At 38.2% G+C, this 19,216-nt stretch overlaps 1 protein-coding gene across 12 annotated transcripts in view; it reads left to right on the forward strand.

Moving 5' to 3' along the window:
* OBSCN (obscurin, cytoskeletal calmodulin and titin-interacting RhoGEF) overlaps positions 1-19,216 on the forward strand; it is a 3,169,051-nt gene that overhangs the window by 1,677,200 nt on the left and 1,472,635 nt on the right. For 9 of the 12 annotated variants that reach the window (XM_069647058.1, XM_069647059.1, XM_069647060.1 and 6 more), the window contains 4 exons: positions 6,684-6,950; positions 9,969-10,241; positions 13,794-14,066; positions 16,607-16,894. In XM_069647058.1, coding sequence (XP_069503159.1) covers positions 6,684-6,950; positions 9,969-10,241; positions 13,794-14,066; positions 16,607-16,894 — 1,101 coding nt within the window. The remainder of the gene's footprint in view (positions 1-6,683; positions 6,951-9,968; positions 10,242-13,793; positions 14,067-16,606; positions 16,895-19,216) is intronic. The other 3 variants (XM_069647061.1, XM_069647066.1, XM_069647065.1) reach the window with 2 other exon arrangements.

Below are 19,216 nucleotides of genomic sequence, written 5' to 3' on the forward strand. Positions count from 1 at the left end.
CTGTGTGTGGTGGAAACATCTCTAGGGAGTTGCAAGCTTTACCTTGCCTAAGGAAATAAATTAGAAACATATTTCTGTAAATCTTTAATTAATTATTGTACTGATATAAAAGTAACTACCCGAGTTTGTAGTCTGTAGTGGCCACTTCCACTTTTTCCTAATTACTTACATTGTGTATTCTATACAAATCACTGTCGAAAATCCAGAGGGAACAAATGCCCTTCATACAAAACTCAGCAGACTTTCTCATGGGAAATCTGATTTTGTGCTGTTCTAACCTTTTCAGCTAAATTCACTGTCTTAGGAAAGTTTACTGATAGCACTTAATTTGGCTTGACGGGACTTTCAGGCTTGGCCGATGCATTTAAGGTGATCTTTTAGTAACTGGGACAGAAAAGGGAGCATTTTTGAATCTAGATCAGGTGTGCTTTCGCTACATTACATTTCAAAGAGGCCCTGGATAAAGAGGACATCACCACATAAATCACCTGTTAGTTATCACTGCTTGTTGTGATTTCTATATTAAATTGACATTCCATTGAATCTGATGCATACATTGCTTTTAATCCAGTCAGTCTCTATAATTTGAAGTATTTCAATGAACGCTAAATTTGACTCCACTCTCTTAAAAAAAGATTTAACTGGTACGAGTCGTTTGGGGTGGGACCAAGCCTGATTTGCATATGGTCTTTCTCCTTCTGTAATGGCTTGGTAGGTGAAGAACAATAGCCTGGAGAGTTGCCCAGTGCAATGCCAAAGGTTTAGATTAATTTGAAACCTTCCAGCCATCACTTTTATGTGTTTTGCTATAGTCACCTCGAGTGGGACGGGTATGCCCAGACGTGGGTCTCGTGCCTGCAGGCCCTAGAGACCCAAGCTACTCCTCACTGGTGAGGCCCAACAAGGCTGAAACATGTCTGGGAATGCCTGTGGTCTCTCATGCAGAAGGGATGTGACCTAACAGTTTGGGCTGGGCTGCTCCTTTTGGGGTGGGACCAAGCCTGATTTGCATATGGTCTTTCTCCTTCTGCAATGGCTTGGCAGGTGAAGAACAATGGTCTGGAGCTTTGCCCAGAACAATTCCAGAGGTTTAGATTACTTCGGAATCTTCCAGTCAACATCTTTTGTGTTTTGTTATAGTCACCGCAAGTGGGATGGGTATGCCTAGACGTTGGTGCTGTGCCTGCTGGGCCTAGAGACCCAAGCTACTCCTCACTGATGGGGCCCAATGAGGACAAAACATGTTTGGGGATGCTTGTGGTCTCGTGCAGAAGGACGTAGCAGTTCGAGCTGGACTGCCCCTTTTGGGGTGGGACTAAGCCTGATTTGCATATGGTCTTTCTCCTTCTGTAATGGCTTGGCAGGTGAAGAACCATGGTCTGGAGGGTTACCGAGAGCAATGCCAAAGGTTTAGATTAATTTGAAATCTTCCAGCCATCACCTTTTGTGTTTTGTACGAGTTGTTCAGGACATAATTAAACTGCTCAGGAGTTGTGCCACTGTGCATGTGCTAGTAGTATTCAGACAGAAACTGATCTGGCAGATACCATGGAGGCATCTGTCTTTAAGGCTGCACTAGTGCATATACGATTGCCAACACAACCACTGTGCACATTTTTAGGGAGAAACAGCACTTCCGTGGCTCAGCGACCAAGACAAAAATATTAGAAGTGATTTACAAAATGGTATGGGCAATCTTTTCAATAACGCTTCCTCGTCATCTCGTGAATAAAGGAACACAGAAAGTAGCATATATAATTAATGAACAGCTAAACGATAAAGTCTAAAGTCCATGCACCTTAAAAAACATAAAGATATATCAGTGAGTGGTACTTGTCTCTGGAGCAGCAAAGAAAGAGGACGTTCCACATCCAAAAATAATGTCTATCTGACACTGTGTTCTCATTTCAGATTAGTGACCATCTCCCTGATTCTCATTGAATGGGAGGTTTGCTTGCTTCAGGGTTTTATATTTTGGTAGCTGCTGAAGCAATACTTTTTACCATTAGTGTCAAATGGCTGAACATCCCCTTTATTTGGCTAACCAAACATAGATTGAGTCCCTGGCTAAACTTAGATAGTTAAATATGATTCAAGCGATGAGTGGCTAAGCCATGCAGCCAATTGCATCTACTGAGAATCTGATGATTCTTAAAGATGGCGTGCCTTATGTACTCATTTTAGATTAACATGCTGAAAAGGAAAGTGACAAGTTGAACATGATTTTCAGTTTGATTATCACCTGGCTCCCTCCTGCCTCCTGGTATGTCAGGACCCTGGGTTTTCCAATTGTAGGTTTGCAAACTAAAAAAGAGCGGGTTCATACTACCACATGTAAAATGATGATTGGCAATACAGTTGTGAGTTCATCCTCAGCAATGGTGCTCGACGTTCCTCTAAAGTGTGTGACATTCCCTCTAATCAGGTCAACTACTGCAGTTTTTTTTAGATCAACCTTCCTCAATGACTGATACTTGCAGTGTGGTTGGAAACATGGTCCTCAGACTACCAAAATGACTTTTTATGACAGATTTCCAATGTGGATTTTTACAGAGCCAATCAAGCATGGTTGAGCCAATAGACCAATAACTCATCTCTAACACCATGTATAGCAAACTAATTAATGTCATTGGTTAGTTTCATTAACAACACCACAAAACATCCAAACGAATCTAGACTGAAAATAAAATTTCTTCTCACGCCTTTTTTCAAAATACAGTTTCTCATGCATAACAGGAAACGCTGATGAGCATAGGCTCAAACGAACAGCCTAGAATTGCAGTCTCCAAGTCTGATCCCATAAAGCTGCAACCTCACCAGGCCCTCAGGATAATGCTTAAATATGTCAACATGCATCTATTTAGATTCACTGTATTCAAATGCATTTTGTGTGCCTACCATAAAAGCGTGAAGTGGATATGGCTCTTGAATCCTGGATTTGGAGACCCCGCCATTGAAGATGTTGCTTTATTAAACTGGCTGAAAATAATGTTTGTAGAAGTTGCCTATCTCTTTGTGGATATAAAAGTGACTACATATAATTATCATTAATGTAAAGCTCACGGCTGTTGTGTTGCACAGAAATCCATATTGTGGAGCTATTGAAGCTGTCTATAGCAGACCACAGACACATTTTATCAACCCACTGTAATCCTATGTCCAATTTTTCAATCTGTCATGAACCAATGTACCATTCACCCCCTGTAATTGGGGAAACATAAGGTGCTGTTAACTACATTCAGTTGTTCATGGAAGCTGGCCTGGCAGTCAGATTTGGTGCGTTGTTCAGTGTTGGAGGCACATCCCCTCAGCTCCCTAGTTTTATAGTCAAGTTGAAATCAACAAAGGCAGATGATTGAATTGCAATGCATAGTACAATATCTCAAAAGTTCCCATAAAATGCTCTGAAATTGTAATTTTACCTGTCAGACCATCACTTTGTATTCTCAGAAGAAAAAAAAAATTGGGTTTCTAAAGCTGACGCATCTGGTGCCCTCATGCTGTCCGTTCGGCACAAAAAAAGTTCCTCCATCTGAAAGAATTTCTTTTCAATAATGCGTCGACCATCAGCTGGCCATCAGAATTTTAATATAAATGTCTTTATTAGAAAATAAGGACAGACGTGGTTTTCCAAGTAAACTGAATTACTTTTAGGAAGGCATTGCATCTGGCTACACATCCTCAACAATGTTGTAGTCCGAGTTAGTAACATTTTTGAAATGTTACCTTTTCAAGTAGCGCATCTTTGGACTGTGGAATCCATTTAAAGAAGCATTCAAAAATCGAAAAAAGTACACGTTCCACTGTAAATAAGAATAAGTGCATGTATTTACCAATGTGGTTTACATATACATCGCAGTATCAGATTGCTCCAGATTAGCGAATGAGAAGTTTTGATACTTTAGGAAATATTTGAGCCATAGGTGATGATGAACTGAGAAAACCAGAACGCCCTATCAATGGAAAATATCAAACGCTTCCCATGGGACTACTAATCTTCGTGGCATTGTGTTGCAACTCTTCAGTAAGCGTCTGCTTCGGGCCAATCCAACTTTCTTACCAATGGATAACTTTCCCATGTAACGTTTATTGTGACATCCAAAGCTAGCTAGCTGAATGTTTACTTGACCAGTCCAGAAGCTACATCTTCAGATCTAATTCACATTTATTTAGTACTTCAACTGTACCAGATGTGCCAGGATATCGAAGTCTTTTGATGACTTCAACAATGCACTGAAGGAATTCAAAGCCTAAGTCAATACACGTGAATCTCTGGTAACTTAAATATTAAGCACAGGCCCCTTGGCTGGCAAAGCATCTCAGAGCCATGCTTCCAGAGCCATGCTTAACGTTAAGCTATGCATGCAGATGCATCCTCTTTTCATAAGCTTTAGAAAATGCTTTGAACGCAGTAGCAGCCCAAAGTGCAATAATGCCAGATATTGCACATTGAGTGGTGTGTCGTTTGTGTGTGTGTGTGTGTGTGTGTGTGTGTGTGTGTGTGTGTGTTTGTTTGTGTGTGAGAACCGCACTGAGTGAATTGAATTGCCCTGCTAGGAAATCACAAACCTTCAAATCAGTCAGAATAAGGATAACACCTTCACCGTACAGAGACAGTTGCCTGACTCTGCTGCTTTCTGAGATGTTGCATTGTGCCTTGCTCGTGCCAGACACATGCGTATTATGTGAGAAAAAAAGCCCTGTACACAGCATGTGGATATTACACTAAGATTTGCTGAACTGATTTGTTTGGTTCATAGTTTGAATCCTATAAAATAACCATTGTGTCACATGCTTGATTTATGGTAGCGTTTTCATTTATCATCTATCATCGGTAGACTAGGCAAAAGAGCTGACAAACTTATCTGCAAAACTCTTTTCCTTCTGCAATATTAAATATAGTTTTTGCTAGTAATGTCTACCAACTGGCCTTCATCATAAGAAACTTATGGGCATCGTTTTAATTCCACTCCTGTAATTTTCCTCATGCATTCCAATGAAATACCAGCATTATGGTTTCAGTGCAACATCATAGTTATTTTGTCCACAATACCCTAATATCACTCCAAGTGGTCAATTCAACTTGAAATCTTTGTGATTTTTAACATGGGCACTGAGAAGGTAGAGCACTAGTACATATGTAACATGCTTCTGTTAACACACACATTCCATGCACATTCCTAACATCCTAATAACTTATTATAAAATGCCTGATTCTTTTCCATAAACCGAGCTTCAAGTTGATTTGAATCCTACTAGTTAATGCTTACGAAATTATAGCAACTAGACCTATTTGTTTTGCGCTCTCTCATCCCATCACATTGCTTACTTCTTGCTTAATCATGCTTTGGGTTGTACATTGCTTTTTGCCCGTCTAGGACCCATTGACTGCACGGTACCCGGTTGTTAGGAAAAAAACCTCTGTGTACAATACCGCTCTGTGTCTCTTTTTGGACATTTGACTAGCAATGTACGAATTTACCAGACTTTACATACTGCTGCTTCGCACAGTTGGGGCGAAATCTTTCATAAAATAGGCATTGCTGCCAATGTGTTGGAAGTAAATCTGCAAAACTTTAAATTTGTAGGTATTTTCCTGGCGAAAGGTGAAGATTTTTCTTCACCAGGAAATGGCATTTCAATTTTAAATACGATTAAGTGCATTTCAATTAATCATTCCAAATATTGCAAGAAGGTAAACACATTGAGTAGCTTTTATACAGATAAAAAGATGTTTTTGTCTATAGAAAAGCTCCTGTCGTGTGTTATTAACATTTTGGAAAATATGGATACATCTGCTGGATGGCCCTTCTTGCCTTAGTGGCAAAAAAACGGGCAAATTCCATTAGTCTGGCTTACCTCTCTGCAACCCTTAATTAGAAACAGTTTGCCAATAAGGCAAAGAGCCCAAATTCAGAAAATCAGTCACAGTCACAAAAGAAAATACCTGCACATCGCTAAGATTTGCCAAGACATAGCCGAAAGATGAGGGCAAATCATGGCTGTAGAAAAAAAGAATTACCCTCATTGTATTAAAATTAACTTGTGCCTAGTCTTCGTCTCTGGCGATTAGGATGAAGTATGAAAGTGGCCCGATTTTGTTAGGAAAAATCTTTTCTCACAACATGCAAGAAAAACCTTGGTTGATCCTTTGTAGTTGTGATTATTAGATTTTCCATTATGGCTAAAACAAATTACTTGTTGGGCTCATTGGTGGCTATACATAGTAGCGCCCACCTAATGTCAGGGGGGTTACCATTTACTGCACCTAATGTATTTCACGGCCATGATATTTTAATTAAGCTATATTTTTTAAATTCTGAGTAATCAGATCACCATATGGGTCTCTAATTACTTCAATTCTTTCTGCCGTTGTAAAATATATGCTGTACACTGGCGTTTGTATTGGTAGAAGATAGTTGCTTTTACATTGATATACTCACATAAGCATATAACACTTCCTGTGTCCATTCTGACAACCTTCCGATGAAGTACATCAGCACTAGCAGAGTCTGTTGCGGGCACAAGCAATTACTAAACCTGCTTACTAAACCACTCCATCTAGTCATCCTCATGCTTGCAGGCATATGTCATAAACTCAGACCTTGCCAAACAAAATCCAGAAGCTACCCTTTATCCCAGGATCCACTAACCTGTGTCCCTCCTGACATGTTGGTTGACAGATCCAACCATTGAGGTGGTCAGTCCCATGGTGGACCTAGCCATTGAGGAGGGCGGCACAGCAGAGTTCATCTGCCAGTACTCCCGGCCCGTGCAGGCCACATGGAAGAGAAACGACCAGGAAATCCACGCTGATGGGAAGAGAATCGCTATTGAACAAGACTGGAATGTAGCCAAGCTCAAAATCATGCCTGTGATCCCAGAGGATGGTGGAATCTATGCATGTGAAGCTGGAGGCACCAGAGTGGTGGCAGCGCTTGATGTTGAAGGTGAGGTCTTCCAGTGGAAAGCAACTGAGACCTCAAGGACCGTTGCACCGTACAAAATCATGCAAGTGCACTACCCAATGGGGCACCTTTATCCATAATTACTATATTTATTTATGTTTCCAGTCTTCTTATGCGGGTGATGTGTAAATACAATTTGCTTCAACTGTTGTTTAATGTGCGTGTTGGAAGTCTAAATGAATTGAATGCAAATGTGTGCCTTATGAACTAATACATTATTTCTGAAATTTACTTTACAATCAATGCCCTTGGCTTCATAAGTGTACGTTTGTTGTTGTTATAAATACAGTAGGTCTGATGATGTAACTGTCAATAATGTATTGAATACACCTACCTTCACAGTGTTAATTTAACACTTGAACCGGCCCATTTTCTAAGCCTCAGTGTCTTTTCAATTATTTTACTGCTATGAGGCATTTTAAAAAACAGGTGCAGTGGGAAACGACGGCATAATATGCTTTCAACTCACTCTCGCTCTGCCTGCAAAAGCTTGTAGATTTACACATGCATGAGATGTTCATGCAGGGGTAGAGCAGATGGGTTCCTTTGCAATCCCTCTGCATTTAGTACCTGCTAAAACCAGGCGGATTCTATAGGAATTCATTGTAATCGCTGCCTGCAAACCATTGAAGTGTTTTTCTCTCTGCTGCCCTCCCGACATCCCATCCGCTAAACATCCCCCACTGAGATGCATGTTCACGTTGATCACCCTGCACTGGTAAATTCCTTTTCAGTAACATAACGAAGTGTTGACTCCCTATTCACCCTTCTTACTGTGTCGCTGTCTTTCTACAAAGACTTGTGTCACTCTGCCCCTTTTTAAAATATGTTTTTTATTGATATTAAAGTGAGGAGACCACCTACGTTTCTCTCCTGCATTTACCTGACCCCTTCCTCCTGATTATATTTACTGAATATTTTTCCAAAGATTTTCTCACTCTTTCTGCCTTTTGGAATTCAAACGTTGGCGTTTTCAAATTTTATTTTGAAAACTTTAGTCTTTCAAACTGGTGTTATTGAATTTACACCTGGTAGCGCAATTCCACAATGTTTGGAGCTAATTGACATATAATTGACATGCCTATAGAGTAATGAAGCTCGACTGGGGCTTCATCCCATACATCGTATATAAGATGTCATGTAAAATAAATTGGAAAATAGGGAATATACAATGAACATTCCCTCGGCAGCGAACCATAGAAAATAAGCAATCCTCCTATATGCACCCCACACGGACACTTCGCCCTTATATGTAAATAATTCTTCAAAGTTAAGGCACAAGCAAAAGCTGTTGGTAAGTACATTTCCACTGAAGAACGTGTACCTTGGTTTCATAGCAATACATGACTATGATGTAATTAACTATGTGGTCATTTACTTTGTGGGGTAAATAGATAGGTATATGTAAAGTGGCAGGGGGGTAAAAAAGGGTGGGGAAGGGTAAAGGTGGCCTTGGGCGGGGCATTAGTGGAGGGGAGTGGGGAACCCCTTTAAAATGATAAAATGAATAACCGACCTCAAAGTAAATTAGGACATAGTAATGTATAACAATGAAACAACATAGAACCCTGAAGAATGTTCAGCTTTACAGTTTAGCATAAAAGCAAGCACTTGTAAAATGTCTGGATATATAAGCAGTGTAATTTTCAACAAACAGTGCATTTGCTGTAAGGCTCATCAAGTGTGATGGTGTGTATAGGGCCTTTTAAATAGGACATTCCCAAATAGCTTCTGTGTATGGGACCTCTGGTCCTATCAAGCAACCATTACCATTTTCTTCAGAAGGTGATAACGCATTCCCAAGCGGTACTTCACCTTCTAGTCACATGCCAGCTCAGGGTGTTCAATGCAGTTGAGTAATAGTTGTACAGGCCTCTGTATGGCAAACTGTATATGATTCACAATGGTTTGGATATAATGAAGGGAAGTTATGGGTGGTTGTCATCTTGACTCTCCTTTCTGATTGATGGGAAAATGCCACAGCTTTTATTTGGTAGTAGAGATTTGGGATAATGGCTCCAGCTATCAATCACACCACATATTATGCGAGTGGATGGTGAGCTGTGCTCTAACTAGGGACACATCTTCAGGTATGTGAGTATACAAAAAGCTAGGGGCAATAGTCTTCTGACAAATTTAGTCCAAAGTCAAAAGCTTTCAAAAAATGCAGTTATTCCTAAACTCTCTTCATGTGCTTTGAAGAGATAGTTGCAACAGAACACATTGGAGGCAAGGTCTCAGGTCAACTTCACTGTGACATGGGAATTATTCGATAACAAATTCACGTGGAAGACTTTTTCTGCAGGAGCATTCTCATAAACTGCAATAATAGTGATTCACATGCAGACGGAATGTAATCCCTTTTCAATTCTATGGACAATTACAATTGTATTGTGAGGTGTATTTCATCTGTATTTGCTTAAACACTGGATTGTCGCTTGCTATTGCCATGTGTAACCATCTTGTTCCACCACACTTTTCTCGCATTGTCTTTATTTTCTGTGAAATCGTCTCCAGCAACGGAGCTCTTCTCCTCTGATAAGAAGACAGATTGATGCGTTTTTGCTGTATTGTCATTTGTCGATGTTAGTCGTAACAGAACATTTAACAAAATAATATGTCTTGGAAGTGCTAGTATATTTCAAATAACATAATGATGCAGTTTGAATGTGGAACCACATTTGCATAGCTGAACAAATGATTTCAGGCTTGGCACCCTCACAGTAGATTATAATAATAATTATAGTAATCACTCTAGAAAGGGCATTGATGTTCGAAAGTAACTTTATGTGTAGCTGAAAAATAGACAGAATAGCATGAAGGTGACAAAATGATTCATGATCACACACCTGTCGAAAAATATAATTTGAATCCCTAATTAGCCATTTATCGTCATGCCGCTGGCCTCAACTTCACTCAGAAACAGTTCTAAATCTGTTTTGCTGTACTTTACTGTGCAATTGTTTATTAAAGGTGTTCATTTTCCTATATCATTCATAGCCAAGAACACAATTCTTCAGGGGCTGGAGAATGTAGAGGCAGTGGAGGGGGGCGAAGCTCTGTTCGAAGTCTACCTCTCCAAACCTGAGTGCTACAACTACAACTGGCTCATTGATGACGAGCCTGCAAAGACAACAGAAAATACTGAGATGGTGTTCTTCGAGAATGGCCGAAGGCATCTGCTCCTCCTGAAGAACCTGACTTCCCAGGACAGCTGCAGAGTCACTTTCATGGCTAGCGATGTTGTGACTTCTGCATTCCTTACTGTAAAAGGTAAAGGCCAATGGTGACCTAGGTGGTGGCCATGTGAGTGATGACTGTGGCGGACTATCTTTGGTCGGGATGGGCATGAGTGTGGATGAATCAGAGGCACTGGCTTTGGAAATGTTAAGTGTGAGCTGGTATATTGACTGCTTAGTTTGTTTTCCCTGGTGGGTTGTCGAGTCAGGAGGTGTACTGTGCTGTATATTATGGCATTCGGAGGCTGTTGCTGCAGTGAGTGAAATTCGTTTTATGGGTACTGTACCCCTAAGAGCACTGGTATCATGGTGTTAAGTATATAGTACAGTAGCTCCTGAGATGATGGTGGCCATTGTTTCACCTTCTGATTATTTCAGTTGTTTGTAGATCTGGATGTTCACTGCAGAGTGAATAACCGGTGAAATAGGGTGTCCAGCCAAAGGATCGAAAATAAAGGATCGAATACCCTTTTGTTTGAATACAAAAGGACTGAAAAAAAAGGGTTGAATGTTTTTTTTAATTAATTAATTTATTTATATATTTTTTAGGTGTAGTATGCATAAAAAGTTTTTTAAAAAAAGAAAACGGGGGTTGGCAGGGGATTCCCCCCCATAAAAAAAGTCAACCCTTTTTTTCGGTCCTTTTGGAGTCGAAAAAAAGGCATTCGAACCTTTTGTTTTCGATCCTTGACCTACAACCGTGAAATAGTGCTAATGTTACATAGTGCACCTCTCATAGATGCATCATTGGAACAGTTCAGTTTGTGCCAACCAAGTGTTCCTGCCTATGCAGGAGCCCTGTATGTTTTGCGCATTAGAGGGCAAACACTTGACAGCCAGGTGATTTAGACAAATCACTTTACTATGATTCAATATGTGTTTAGTATCTCTCCCGAGATTGCAGTAAACTAATTATCAATGAATTTGGATCTGACATACTCAATTCAGCACATAAATAGGTGATAATGAAACTACCCAATAAAAATACAGGTATATATGGGAGTATGCGTACAATGGAAACAGCAACACATGGCTGTGCTGAAAATGTGTCCTTCCTGTATTCATCTCTCCATCCTTTACTTATGATGACTGCACATTGTTTGCCCAATAACCTTAGCCATTGCTAGCTGCTCAATCTTTTGTTTGTTGACACAAACCCCTTTGTTTGATGCTCTCTGTCTGTATTTGTTACATGTGGGTGTGATCAGCGATGGCAAATATTGATTTGCACCTCCTATGGCCATTTTAAAGACCACTGAGCAAGCAATGGGCTAATTTTCATTTCTGAAAGTCATGATTACAGTTATTTGGCACACTTTAGACCTTGCCGGTAAGTTGCAACAGCTGTGGTAGCTGTAACTGTACATTTGTCCACTGACCCTTATTCATGAATGGATCTATGACTTATCTATTGCTGTAGTAGATGTGATGAACTGTTTGAGGTCATAGTCAAATACAAACCGCAGTATGTAGGTCTTGCGTTACGGGTTGAGGACATATGGTAGAAACGATATATATGAGGGCAGGATCGGTATGGAGTTTGATGATGGAAGATCACTTCTGTCTTGAAGGCACTGCCTATTGGGTATCACTGTAGCATCCTTGGCTTAAATGGTGGAGAGACAATTTGATGCAAGAGGATAGTTCACTGGTGTATTGGGGATGTTAAAAGATTTGACTGTCATTGGCAAAAAGCAGTTAACGAGAATCTAAGGGAGAAAATTAGTTTATTGAGGATATGTAAAGTGTAAAGGCTTCACCCATAGGCAGTGTCCTTAAAGCCAAGATTTGAGGAGAGCAAGCTGAACAGAAGACTGGTCAACAGTAATGAAGGCAGCAATGTGGTCGAGGAAGATAACAATGAATGACAGGTAGGAGTAGTCGGCAGTAGTGAGGAAGTTAGAAGAGTTGTTTCTGTGGAGTGTTTTGTGTGGAAATCAGATTACCTGAACAGAGGGGTTTGTAGACTTTGTTAGGTGTAAGTATTTGGAGTGAAAGTGTGTGTACATTTGTGGGATGTGCAGAATAAGAAGATAAATGTTGTGGATATAGAATAAGGAGTGATAGAAAAAGGTTTATTAATATTAATCTTATACAATTCTAAATGTGTTCTTATCTGACATGGTGTAAACTACTCAGGAGCAAGGTAATCCATGTCGGACTGACAATTGTAAGTGTATGTGATCCTTATTGTGGAACAGGTGTAACGTACATTAATTTTACAACTGTAGGAAGTTACATCTAATTTCTTTGAGAAAGCCTTTTTCAGGGAAGGCGCAAATGTAGAAGTAACTTGCACACAGTGTAACTTATGGCAAAAACATTACACTTATGAACTGACCCATAAGTGTTAACGGGTTAAAAAAGAGTAAAACTGATTACTGTTTTAGAATATTTATTTCCATTATTGATTTGTTTTTCGCTCTTGCTTAGTTTTAGTTTTTTTTCTTTTCTATAATTTGTGTTTATCAAGAATTCTTTATGTAATACCTGTAAACAAGAATGTTTTATTGAAAGGTTGATTTTGAACTAAAACAATAAAAAAATAAATGTTTCAATGCAAGAGTTAGAAGATAAATATTACAATTAAAGGATGCAAGAGTTTCTTTATTATCTGACTCTTTATGATATCATATTTGAAGGGCCATCGATTACTGCAAAATATCATCTTTAGTGACACAGGATTTGCTGGGGCAACACTTTTAAGTGAATGCCACCATATCTTTTCAGCATCCACCTGGGTGCAGGACTGGAGCCTGCTGGCATCGGCAGGCCTCACTCACTAATGATGAGAGCAGAATTCTTTGTAATGGGTCTTTTAGGCTATTTATATAAATTCTCATAGAACAGAAAATAAATGTCACCCTGTATCAAAGAGGAAGAAATGTATTTTGGGTGGCAGCAGTTTGTGCATCTGCTCTCTACAGTTGAGGCAATGGTGAGAAAGATCAGGAATGATACTTTAGGATTTTACTATTTCTCTGGCACCTATTTCAGATAGGAATGTCGGATTGTGCTCGCATTTTTGAATGCATCGTACATGAGTACATTGTCGGCACGGTGCATAGTGACTGTTTCGACAGTCAAAGTTTTGAATGCCAAAAGTTCTGACACAAAAGTGTCGAAAAAAAAGTTTCACATTTTTTCTTTTTTATTTTTTTATGGGGTGGTCCCCCCCAAACTCCCGTTTATTTTTTAAACACTTATTTTACAATACCAAATTAAAATAAACCCTTTAATATAAAAAAATATATTCAAAACTTTTTTTCCGACACTTTTGTGTCAGAACTTTTGGCATTCGAAACTATTGTTTCGAAACTTTGACTGGACAGCGGTCGGCACCACACTTGCATTTGTTTATCAAAGATGCACACATATAGATGCCCATTTGTGAATCGGGGGCATCACATATTTACAAATTTCTACAGATACATTGTGGAGTTTCCCCAACTTAACCACAACTGTATATTACATTTTGTACGGCACCCACACTTGCCCTATTAAATGACAAGTGAAAAAGAATGAAACTAAGTTTTCTTGTTTACCTTTGGCAACTAATGTTTGATGATACATTTTCTGACTCCAGGATGGCGGTTGGACTTTGTGAAATCTCTTGTTGATGCTGATGTCACGGCTGGAGGCCAGGCAACATTTAGCTGTGTGCTAAGTGAAGCAGTGCCAGTAAACGAGGTGGCCTGGTACCACAATGGCATCGACATCCAGCCAGACGAAAACTGGTCATTGTTGGTAGATGGTTGCACCTACACACTCATCTTAAAAGAGGCTCGGTTGCATCATATCGGAGAGGTGACGTTTGCTTCAAGAGAGGCCATTGCATCAGCAAAGATATCTGTTATAGGTAAGATCATCAAAAGCAATGTTCGGCGAGAGATATAGTCACTGGTTCCACTGTAACTAAGCTTGCATTGCATTGCCTCAAAAGTCATGTTGACTGTCAAAATGTCTTTCTAATTATAATTCTTTAACTTATTGATATTTACTGAAATCGTAGCGACTAAGTGATCATGGAGCTTTAAACAATGTATAATTAGTATCAGATATATGTATAGCATTTTGATTGGTTTCATGATCATATGTCACATTAGGGAATATTGAATCTCCCTACATATAGGGAAGGTTTGAATGGTTTGGGATTAGAATAATTTCCTACGTGACAAGGTAACATACCTACTTAGATTCTAGCTCGTTCTACAGATATGAACATGTGTACTATTCCACTTCCACAATGCTCTCAAAATATCTGTTGTAAATTCCACAGCTTACCTTCATTATGCAGTCTGCTCAAAAAGGGCAACATTTGGATTGTGAAAAGTAAAGAAAATTGTATTACTAATTTAATCACTATTGTAATAAAAATTGGGTTTAGATGTTAAAAAACGTATAAAATTGACTTGATTAGTAGATTGATGGTCAAGTTATTTAGATCAGTTTAACGAAAAAAGCCAACTTTGTTTAAATGATATACAAATTATTTGAGTGCTGTAAAAATGCTTTTTTCAGTAAATACTTAATATCCATAACTATCTTACTTTTAAAGAAGGTTGGGATTGGTTGGTAAAAATATATATATAGTTGTTCCTCTATCCAACCTCACTTATTTTAAAATAACGAGCATTTAGGAGTTGGTTTAAAAAGAATAAATGGTTGCTAAATGCTCTCTATAACTTTTGCGACATTTATAAAGAGCTGAGCGGAGTTACTCAAATATTATGAAATGTATTAGAAATATTTAGCAACCAATGCCAACTTTGGAAATATTACACATTTTCTTTAGAACTTTTAACTAAGTTGATGATAGTTGATAGATTTCAAATATAACACTTTATACATTGTACAAAAATGTAGCGGACTGATAAAACATTATTTCTTTCCATTTAATATCCTTTAATCAACCAAGCATTTTCACAAAATGTAGGGTTTTTTAGATTGTGATTGATTGGTAAAGTAATAATAATTTTCTTTATTTTTGAAAAAAATAAGATAGTTCGGTGGGTGTATTTCAAACTATTTTACCAATCAATCAGAAGATTTTTAAATATTAAAAAAGTTATTTAGCAGTCTTAAAAAAAGATGGGTTTGGTTGGTAAGTATTGGCTTAACTTTTTGGGATTTATTTTTTGATTCGTATGCATTATATAACTTACCAAACAGTGTGAAATGTATTTTCATTTTAGAAAAAATATCTCAGAGGTTTTATTTTTTAGGTTAGAATTGTCTACTACATCATCGGAACTCACCTTATTTGTATTTTAAAGTTAAAAGTTATATGGGAGTTTCAGTTTGTTTGTTTAATAAAGGTGCCAGAAAAGTAGGTTCTCAGCTGGTATTTCGCTTTTTTAAAAGTTGCAATAAGTTGGAAAAAAGGATATCAATTAGTAATAAATGCATAATTAAGTATCTCAAGTTTTTGAAAGTTTTAAAATGTATTTGATCATTTTTACAGAAGTTGGGATTGGTAAAGGATATATATATATATATATATATATATATATATATATATATATATATATATATATATATATATATATATATATATATACATAACGTTTACACTACCATGCCTAACTTTTTCCAAGTTGCCTAATATATGTAGGAATATTCAACAGTTTAAATGGATACAGCATATTACCTGTAACTTATTTAAACAAAAGATTGTAGTATTTGTAAAGCTCCTAAATGTTTTTTAAAGTGACTAGCAGTGTGTGGATATCCGCAGGAGGCACCCACATATCCAAGATATTTCATCACCTTTTCCTGTTGGGGTTCCTGCCACATGAAAATATTTTTTTATTGGCTGTAAATAATCTTAAGGTTCAGATTTTTAAATGTCTTCCTCTCCTATGTAAGGTAGCCAAAAAAAGTATTATTTATTTTGCGAAAATCTTATTTTTATGTCCTTGCACCTTTAAGGTTGATTATGCCACCAATCACTAGTTAAAATTCTGCTCACATTTAGTTCCAAAAGCAGCAGCCTTCACATAGAGAAACGCCAATGACTACAAAAATAGCAGGTATCAAGAGCCTGTGAAACTCCTCCATAGTAACCATTGGTGCTAACAATGAAAATAATAGTATCTGGAGGAACCGTCTCTGAAACTCTAAATAAACATAACTGGTTTACACTTTCCTTCATCAACTTATCATCAACTATGACTATGTCTTATTTCTAGTTTCTAAATAGTCAGGACTGTCTGATTGACAATTTGGGGCTTTATATTAGTTTTGTCACATGTAAAAGGAGTTGTTAGAAATAACATAATTAACATATCTTAAAAGATGTACCCATGAGATTTCTTATATTTCTAATAAACAAATAATTTGTGAAGATTTTAAAGAACTAATGTTTTTTTAAATGTTGGGAATCTGTTGTACCTTTAGCTCTCCCTGACCCCCCAGAAGAGCCAGAAATTGTAAGTAAGAGCAGCAACTCAGTAACCCTATCCTGGTTCACACCGCTGAGTGATGGCGGTGCTGAGATCATAGGCTACCATGTTGAGATGAAATCCCCAGGTAGTGGCTGGCAGCGGTGCAACGCAGAAGCAGTTCAAAGCATGGAGTTTGTTGTGGATAACCTTATGCCGGGCGAAGACTACCGATTCCGCATTTCATCTGTAAACAAAGCTGGTGTTGGGGAGCCGGTCCATTTACCTCAGACTGTTCAGCTAGGTGAGAACCAGTGCACATCCACTATGCACTGCATTGTCATATAAACTTTTGCCTTGCATGCCATTTTTGCTTGGTGAGCACACTTAAGCTCACCTTGTTTATACACTGTAATGTGATCAGCTTTTTGCAAAAAAATTGAAGAGTTCCAAAGGGTTCTAAAATAAATTGGTCTCTACAACAATTACACAAGCCTGTTCTTCATACATGTTCTACATATGTCCCCTCTGTTGTACATGCCATGGGTCGTAGCCTGTATTGTATTTGTGTGCCAGGTTTTCGTGGTATACTTTTTCTTAGATGAAATTACTGTACAATATCGGATTACAAAGAGGCATGTTGTAATGTTGCTTGTTCTTAATAACAGTAAATTATAGCCCTTCCTGCATCACTGATCATTACCGAAATAATCTGTTTCAAAATCCCATGGTTTCACAGTAGCCAAGTCATTTCCATGCCAAGTTCATCTGACTTCGGCCTACCCCTACTGGCCTTATAAATGATATGATCAATATGGCATTTATAACGTGCCTATACACAAGTGTTTCAAGGCATAAGGCATGCCATATACATTACCCACATTCCCTTCAGGCCAGCATGGCTGTAGTACCAACGCCATTTGAACATGCAGTTGATTTTAGACAGAAAAAGCTCAAAAATTGCGGAATGCTCAATGCTTGCTTCTTTATCGTACATTGCATAAGTCCCAGGGGAACCTCAGCTGATGTTAGATCCACGTCAAGATCTCCTCCATGTTAGTCGTTTCCTTTTAGGATCATAACAATAAAGTCGAGCCTCCCCAAAAAGAATATGACTGAGGTGATAACAGTTGACATTTAGCTGTATCATATAGCAGTAAACATTAAACACATTTTAATTGCTAAGAAATATTCAGAATGATGTTGTTAACAAAAGGAAGAACACACTCATGGGGTGTCGATTTACAAAAGTGTTTTCCTATGGAAACACCCGTTCAAAAACGCTTTGTAAATTGGGCCCATGGAGATGTGAAAAGTATACTGTGACAATCTCAGGAGACTGTCGAAATTAATGATATTTGGATCATTTTCAAAAAGAAGGTGCAATCTTTAGGACCCAGCCTACTGACGATTAATCAAGGCTGGAATATTATTCTGCACTCTTAGTATTATGTTTAATGCCTGAACTCTCTTACTCCACCATACAAATATGCGTGTTCTTCACATTAACTTACCTTCAGGTCTCCCTTTAACCCTGACCCCTTTGCTTCCCCCTTTACCCGCTGCCTTTCTTTTACTATACTCGCTGAAGTTTCCTATTTACATGTTGTGCTTTCAAAAAACACAATACAATTATAAAAAATACAATTAAAAAATCCAGAGCAACCACACATTGACATATAGACAAATTAGACGTTCACTCAGCTTTGCAGAATATTGCTACACACACAGACACAGGCCCAACTACATTTCATTTTTAAGATAGACCTTGGCAGTTCTTAATAATATTGTTTCTATTTTCATTCATCGAAAGTCTTTTTTTGATGGGTTTTTCTTCAAAATGAAAAAACACCAACAATTTTATTTTTGTTTTTGGGGTTTCCCTCAAACCCTCTCTTCCCTATTCCCTACCCCTGACTACTTACATACCCTTGCCCACACCCCCACATATTTTTCTCTTGATTTTTTCAATCACAAGAAATCAGAAAAACAATACCATCAGAAAAATGACTGCCGATGAATACACTTTATACCATAATACTAGGTTTTCAGTTTGGCAGATTATTCACACTTTATGAAAATCCAGTTTCCTTGTCCACTAGCAGATAAAACTAGGATGACAAAAGATAGTGAAACAGGATTTATCTATCTAGGAAACATTTCAAACATCTAATTGTCCCTATTGATACTCACAAAATGAATGGTGGATTTATTGGTCAATTGACTGAAACCAGCATATTTCCCCAATGGAGCCCAGCTGAACAAACAGCCAGCGAAACCTCTTCAGCTGACATCTTTCATGAGAGAAGACCAACAATGCCAAGCTTCAAAGACAGACTCCTGGATAGAAAAACCTACCAAAAATCAGGGGTCTAAAAAACCCTAACTTTGCCAAAGACAGCCTTTAATCAATGTCAACCTCCCATTATCATTATTCTTATCAGACTAGCCAGTATCACAATTAAACAGTGATGGCGCTATACGATTGCATTTAGTAATAGAGTTCCTGTTCCTGTGCCCAACATTTTACATTACATCATCAGTGCATTTTTCCTTGGTAAGGAGATGCATAGCCCTTTGATTCTGGAATTAAACCATGGATATATAGTGCTTTGCATCATATTCA

This window comes from Ambystoma mexicanum, chromosome 2q (genome assembly GCF_040938575.1).
Source record: "Ambystoma mexicanum isolate Mex_15411 chromosome 2q, UKY_AmexF1_1, whole genome shotgun sequence".
NCBI classification, from domain to species: Eukaryota; Metazoa; Chordata; class Amphibia; order Caudata; family Ambystomatidae; genus Ambystoma; species Ambystoma mexicanum.